At 46.1% G+C, this 7,290-nt stretch overlaps 2 protein-coding genes across 2 annotated transcripts; both read left to right on the top strand.

The window, feature by feature from the left end:
• Window positions 1–670: 670 nt before the first annotated feature.
• LOC139829926 (small ribosomal subunit protein eS26-like) lies at window positions 671–3,129 on the top strand. Its single transcript, XM_071828453.1, has 5 exons — window positions 671–774; window positions 856–948; window positions 1,038–1,122; window positions 1,321–1,454; window positions 2,591–3,129. Exons 1-5 carry the CDS (start codon window positions 772–774, stop codon window positions 2,807–2,809), a joined length of 534 nt encoding a protein of 177 aa, XP_071684554.1. The 5' UTR covers window positions 671–771; the 3' UTR covers window positions 2,810–3,129.
• A 1,184-nt stretch (window positions 3,130–4,313) lies between these two features.
• LOC139838576 (uncharacterized) lies at window positions 4,314–7,070 on the top strand. The gene is made up of 3 exons (XM_071828452.1): window positions 4,314–4,907; window positions 5,853–6,174; window positions 6,424–7,070. The coding sequence occupies exons 1-3, from the start codon at window positions 4,387–4,389 to the stop codon at window positions 6,652–6,654; spliced, it is 1,074 nt and encodes a 357-aa protein (XP_071684553.1). The 5' UTR covers window positions 4,314–4,386; the 3' UTR covers window positions 6,655–7,070.
• Window positions 7,071–7,290: the final 220 nt, after the last annotated feature.

Raw genomic sequence — 7,290 nt, 5'->3', positions numbered from 1 at the left:
TGGTTTCTCTTCTAGAAGTGGGTCCCACAAAGTGAGGTGGATAAGTAGTGGGTGCCACCATTGTTGAGGTGGATAAGTTTTGGGTCCCGCTCAGCCAATGCAATTTGAACTGATAAGTTGTCTACTGCTGTTTAAGAGATATGTTGCACTGCAGCTATTTACCCCACCAACGACGTCACATCCTAGCTATTTGTAGTAAAAATGTTGCTTCACGTCCAATAGCATGAAAAGATGTGGCACAGGAGCTATTAACCCATTTGCTTTTAAGTCCAGAGTAAACACTTCTCCCTAATTAATGGATTGGAGCATAACTTTTACTCTTGTTTCCAAAAAAAGAAGAGGAAATGGTATTTGTAAGACTTGGTTAGGCCATTTCCCCAAATTTGTAATGTACTTTATAGCGATTTAGTTTAATTTCGTTATGGAATACAGTGAGTTCATTTAAAAAAAATAACAGGAAAGAATACGGGTCTTTGTTTTCTTTGACCATAATGGACACGTTGCAAGGCGGGAGCGGGTGCGAATATTCCGAAGCGCAACATAATGGCGACTGTGGTTGCACTCACGAGCTTCGCAACGTGGACCGTCGATCTACAAACGAACGGGCGCAGATGCCATCAGGCCACCCGCCAGCCCTTATATAATGGTCACGCGCCGCCCGGTGGGCAAACCCTACCAGGACAAGGACCCGGAGAAGACGCCGCCGCCGACGGCCGACCTCGCTCTCGCTGCCTACTCCTCGCGACCTCGACTCCGCCCTCGGTTTTCGCCATGGTACGAGCTGATCCCCTGTCCTTTCAGCTCTGGATGCGCCCCAATGCAGGTCTGATCCTATATGTCGCTTCTCTCTCGCAGACGGTGAAGCGCCGCAACGGCGGCCGGAACAAACATGGCCGTGGCCATGTCAAGTTGGTCCGCTGCAACAACTGCGCCAAGGCAGTCCCGAAGGTTAGTTCAATCATCCGCCCGACTTTCCGAATCCATTTCCTTGTCCAAAATTGTGTATCGACTGTGGTGGGGTTTCTTTGCTGGTTCAGGACAAGGCGATCAAACGCTACTGGGTGAAGAACGTCGTGGAGCCAGCCGCCATGAGAGATCTGAAAGAAGCATGTCTTTTCGAGGGTATGGTTTCTCTCCCCTTCTCCTTTCAGGGTTGTGTTTAACTGTTGGATCAGTCAGTGTACTCCTGTCCTGCAAGAACATCTATAACTCGGAAATTTCATATCGCCTCTGCTATTTGATCATCTTGAGAGTTGAAAGGTCCCAGATTTTGAAGTGTTTGTGGCATATATAGCTGAAAAATGTTCTTTTTAATTTCAGGATACGTTCTTCCCAAGCTCTACGACAAGTTGCATTGGTGCATCGGCTGCGCCATCCACAGGCGCGAAATCAAGGTTCGCTCCCGTAAGGACAGGAAGAACCGCGCACCGCCGCCGCGACACTTCCGCCCCAGGGTATGGGATCCTTGTTTACCTTTGTACCTTTTCTTGTCACCTGGATGGTTGATATAATCTGCTTGTCTTCTGCTTTTAGTGTTGATTTTCCAAGTATTGGATTTGTGGCGCTACCAAGATACAATTTGCTTTCTGTTTCTCCATGTTGCCTATAGCATTTGTCGCTTGTTTGCTCAAGCCCATTGACCTTCTTAGGTTCATTGTACACATACTTTCCATTATATTTGAGTTATGCTAGCCGATTGTTTGCTCAAGCTTATTGACCTCATGGTTTGTCACTAGATCTTACATTGGGATTATGCTCAGGCCAAAGTTGAGCCTATGGTACTTTGCAGCACTTTTGTTACCTGTAGTGTTACTTAAGTTGTGTTCATGTGGGTTTTTAGGCAACTTTGCCGAGGTTTCCAACACATAGTTTGGTATCCTCTCATACCTTTGCCTACATTCATTAGATTCCAGGATGTTTGATCTCCGTAAATAGGCCTTCTTCATGTTATGATGGGCATCCTAGCCAGCATCTTATTGTTTAATTTTATTAGTCAAATGCATTTTTTTTTTAGTACAACTTGCATTATCCTTGTCCAATTTATGTTATTAACACAGTTTGGTTTCAGTTGTTACTGAGACTTTTAAATACAGAAATCCTTCTGAATTTGATCTTCATATAAATGCTAGCAAATATTATTGCCAACAAGATCAATCGCCACTATCCTTTTGGCGTGGCATTTGTACATCGAATTGATGATTTCTCTGGTATATTGCATTGCATCGGGGAATTTGATGTGATTTTGGTAGTTATTGTGTGAGTAAGACCATTTGCTGCCATCCTTATGGCTTACTGTAATTAGTGTGGCGATTCTGCAATCCTGTATTTAATGCTTGCTAACAGAGGTCAGGAATAATTTATGGCAGTGCTAAGTGTAAGATGCACTGAAAACAAGCCGTCGTTGGTAGATTTTGTCTTCATATCTCCTCTGAATTTTGTTTACAAGTGCTGTACTGAGGACTTCAGTACAGAACTTTTTCAGCCAAAGCTTAGTCTTGATAGCTGCTGTTTGCTGGAACATCATTCTTTGCTGCTGTCTGCTATAATGCTGTTATGCCATATTGCTGACAGTAATAGTTTCATTTTGCAGGAGGAATGGCCTGTGGGTGACGCTCCTCGTCCTGGTGGTGGTGGTGGGGGTACTGGTGGTGCTGGCGTTGGTTTCGGTGCCGGTGGTGCTGGCGGTGGTTTCGGTGGTGGTGGTGCGGGCGGTGGCTTCGGTACTGGTGGTGCGGGTGGTGGTTTCGGTACTGGTGGTGCGGGTGGCAGCTTCGGTACCGGTGCTCCAGCTCCCATCACTGGCGCCTGATTTAGCTTCCTGGAATGCTCCGCTTCTTCTTACCAGTCTAGCTCTTACCGTAGAACTTTAGATGAAGCCAGTGGGTACTTGATGAATTCTCTACTATTGCATCGAAAAACCTGTTATGTGGCCAGGCCAAATGTTATGTCTGATCTACCTAGTTTTGAGCATCGGTTAAGCACAAGGCTATATCTGCTTTTGCGTCTATGACGTAGAAAAACCTGTTATGTTGCCAGGCCAAATGTTATGTATGATCTACCTAGACAAGTCTATCTACTATCTATATATGTTATTGCTCAACAGGCACCACTTGCTGTTGTTGCTTTTTATCTGGTTTCATATGGTTTTTGCCCCAAGTTGTTTCAGTTACCATTGCAAAATGTTTGCCTGATTCTGCTGTTTACTGAATTCAAGTGTGTGCGATTTGCTGGTGGTGCTCATCCTGAAAGTGTAGCAAGTTTTAGGTATCTGCATCCTGGCAGCACTCATTTTCTTCCAATAATGCTGTTATCTTTACCGCAACAACAACAGGAAATTACACAAAATGGAATTGACTAGTATGCCAAGTAAAAGGTTGTAGCTGTTTGCAGTGCATAATTCACCAGTCTGTTTCTCTTGTAAATCAAGCTGATCCTTAGTGTCTTTTTATAGGTGATTTTCAGTAGCAAATCGCTTAGATATGACTATCTACATACAAGGAAATAGAAGTATAGAACACAAGAGACTCCTTCATCCTATAGCTGTTTCAAAATTAAGTTTCGGAAAAATTTCAGCCCCTACTGAAATCACTGGATTTCACTGATTTCGGTTTTCATTTCTGTCAAAAGAGTGAAATTTTCTATCAAAATTAATTAAAATATTCAAAAAATTGAAAAATATTTTGAATATTTTTTAGGTCCATGTGTATTACAGAAATGACTGAAATATTTTGGCCGAAAGGTATGTCCACCGAAATCACTGAAATTCAGTGTATTATGTTGAAATCTCAATGGAAATGAAATCCATAGAAGTCGAGCTTGATTGGTTGCACTGATGTTTCTCTACATACATGGCTTATGTTTGTGAGTTGCGAGTGTGGTTGATTTTCCGCCGTGTGTAATCTTACAGAGGTGAATCAATCAGTACAGTACAGTTCATCGTCAGTTAAAATGTTGGAGCAAGGCTTGCCTGGATGTTTTTCCAGTACGAACATGTGGCTGTCGCCTCATCTCATGCCCTGCAGTGCACATGTGGAAGGGATCGCAAGACCTTCATTCTGAATGGTGATGAAACATTAGGGGGGTCGTGAACGAGAATTGCAGAGGAGCTCAGATGGGCGGAAAGCAGAGGTGAAACGATGCACCGTGGCTGTGGTCGTCGTCCTCTCAGAAGTCGTCGGTGGTCGTGTCGCGCTGTCTCCACCTTCCCTCCACGATTCGAAAACGCGGCCGGCATCGGACCATCCGACGGCACCGATTGCGCCACGACGCCGTCCCGTCCCGTCCCCACCGTCTCTTTAAACCCACGCAACCTCCACCAGCCTGGACGATCAAGCTTCCACCCAAGCTACCTTCCACCCGATCACCGGCAGGCCGGCGGGCGCCACCATGACGGCGACGTCCACCTCGAGGGCCCCACGGCGCCCGCGCATCCGCTCCCGCGCGCCGCCGCCCACGCCGATCCGGACCGCCCGCGGCGTGCGCTCCGCGGCCGCCGACGAGCTCGTCCTCGCCGAGTTCCTCGAGGCCTCCCAGCGCGTCCCCGCCCTCACCCTGCCCGTCAAGAAGAAGCGGTTCGACTTCCCGGCTCCTCCTCCGGCGCCGGAGATCCCCGCGCATGGCCTGCTGGCGGGCGACGCGGCCGCCGCGAGGACGGCGGTCACCGCGGCCGGGGAGGCCGGCGCGTTCCGCGTGGGCGGGGCGATCGGGTCCGGTGAGGTGCGCGCTGCCATGGAGGCTGCGGAGGCGGTGTTTGGGGCGCCCCAGGAGGCGAAGCGGGAGCTGGGCAGGTTGTTCCGGGGGAGGGATCGGGTGGTCGGGGAGGAGCTCTACTTGCCATGGCCGGTGACCGCCGACGTGGATCGGCTGCTCGAGGCGGCCCTGCCTAGCTCGACGTACCGTGCGTTCAGGTGATTCTTCATGCTACCACCTTGTAGTAAGTTTTGTCTCCTTGCTGCTTCGTCGCATTTGGATTTTGGAGCAACCCTGGCTTGTAGTCGGTGTGTGCTGCAGATAGGCTAGCAAGTTGTAGCTGAACAGGAGTTTTAGAGCTCTTTGGCAAGGGGAATTTGAACTGAAAATATAGTCAAGATATAAATACAACTGTATGTGTGGTTGGTCGAAGACGAAGTTGATCACTGAACATAACAGGTTAATAGTGTGATAGCAGGTAGAGTATGTACTAAAACAGCTAGCCAAAACGGCTTATATCGTGGAACAGAGGATGTATTTATTTTTTCATACAGCAAAACAAAGCTCAATATACCTTAGGAAGTTGCATTTCGTACTACCCTATACTGAAGATAGGCTATCAAGTTGCAGCTGAAATGGGAGTTTTGGAGCTTTTTTAAAGAAGAATTTGAACTGAAAATAGGCAACCTAAAAATAGAGCTACATGTGGTTCATCCAAGATGAAATTGGTCACTGACCTTGATAGGTTATTAGTGTGTTGGCAGGTCTGTATTCATGTTGACATACAGCAAAAGGAAGCTTCGACGGAAATGAATCAAAAAAAAAAAATTTGCGGGTTAGAAATGAATGAAACTTGCTAGCCTAGTAATCTCAAATGCAGGTTTGTTGCACATAGGGGTCTGTCCCTCTCCGAATATCAAATTATTCACGAAACCTGCTAGAGATAGCTAGTAATCTCAAATGCAGGTGACATGAATGGTTCTATAATGCATAAGCCACCAGAGCCGATCTGTAAGATTTGCGCATTCCTATGTTTCTCACTACTGATTCATGGCAAGAACATGAAATAAATAGTCAAATACCCTGATCAGCACGTTAGGAACAGGATGTGATTTCAAGATTGATCTCCTATGTCCTGACATCAGATCTTCCATTGCTGCTAGGGAGAAGATGGATGTCGTCGCATCTAAAATGGAGGATCTTGCGAGATGTGCGGTCAGAGTCCTATCTGATAATGCCAAGAACCCGAGAGACGCTGCTCTGCCTAGAGAAGCCCCATCGGTTCTGTGCCTAACGCTGTATAACTGCAACAAGTTGAAAACATCTTGGGGGGAGTTTGGCAGCACCGAGCGTCCAAACTCGTACGCTTTGAGCGCCCACCTCTCTGGGCGCGATCAGGAAATTTGCCTCCGGAACCAGGGCGGCTCAACCTTTTTCAATTTGCCGGCCGGCTCGGTGCTCGTTACAGTTGGCAAGCAGATTCAGGTATCATGCTAAATTATGACATGTTATTTTGCATTCAATTAAATTGTTTGTAAAATCAACATTTTCGGAAGAAAAGAATGTTCTTTATAGTTTATACAAGGTTTTGCCCGTTTATGTCATAACGTTATATGTACCAAGTGTGAAATGTAGGCACTGCTTTCTCTGAACCCTGTCGGCCCATGTACACGCTTGAGTATGTTCTGTTTCAACTTCAGCTGTGGAGTATGACAGTGTTTCCTCTGAATTCAGGAATGGTCCAATGGGGAATTCAAGAGCGCTATTGGCGAGATACTATTTGAGCTGACCGACGAACCAAACCCGTTCATGTCTCTGGAACTCTTGTACTCTCCAGGAGACCTGCATCTTGGTGAGGTTGGTCGGCACGCTAGCAACATTGACCGTCCCAAGATTGTCCCTTTAAGGGACCAGATTTTGATTACCCTGGTTTTGCTAATTTTGTACTACCTCTTCTGGAGATGAGCTTCTCGTGTGCCTTCTTTTTTCATGGCGTGAGCCTATTTTTTTCTCATGGCGTGAGCTTAGATGTCCAAGACGGCTTGTTTTCATAGCTTTTTTGGACCTAACTTCCTGCCCTTCTCCGTTAATTGATCATGGAGAAACACTGCTCTGGGTAGCGGTGATGGCGCCTGGTTTGAGTCTGGTTTGATTGAGATTGTTTTGTTTTCTGGATGAAACCAGAAAACTCTGAATAAAGTGAGATGCATACATACCAGTATACCACTGCTGTTAGCTCATCTCCCAGTTCCGGAAAATTGGATGGAGATGATTTTGATTGATTTGTTGAAAGGTGATTTGGTCAATTGGTTTGTGGACTGAAGCTTAACTGTATCACTTTTGAGATTGAGGTGTTTATATTAGACTCAGGTTTGATGGTATTTCCTTTGAGATTGAGATGTTTATATTATACTGAGGCTTGATGACATGTCTCTTTTAATTGACTTAGATTTAGTACAACTTTATATTAAATTTGAGTCAATTAAAAAAGTCCAAAGGGAGTAGAATATTACTCCATTATGTACTAGCAGGCTTGCATTCCAGTGTTTCTTCATGTGGCATGATGAGCTGAGGAAACTGTCTGTCTGTCCGTCTCCATGG

This window comes from Lolium perenne, chromosome 3 (assembly GCF_019359855.2).
Source record: "Lolium perenne isolate Kyuss_39 chromosome 3, Kyuss_2.0, whole genome shotgun sequence".
Lineage (NCBI taxonomy): Eukaryota > Viridiplantae > Streptophyta > Magnoliopsida > Poales > Poaceae > Lolium > Lolium perenne.
The sequence above is the reverse complement of the archived record's forward strand: the minus strand, read 5'-3'. Positions and strand labels throughout refer to the sequence as shown.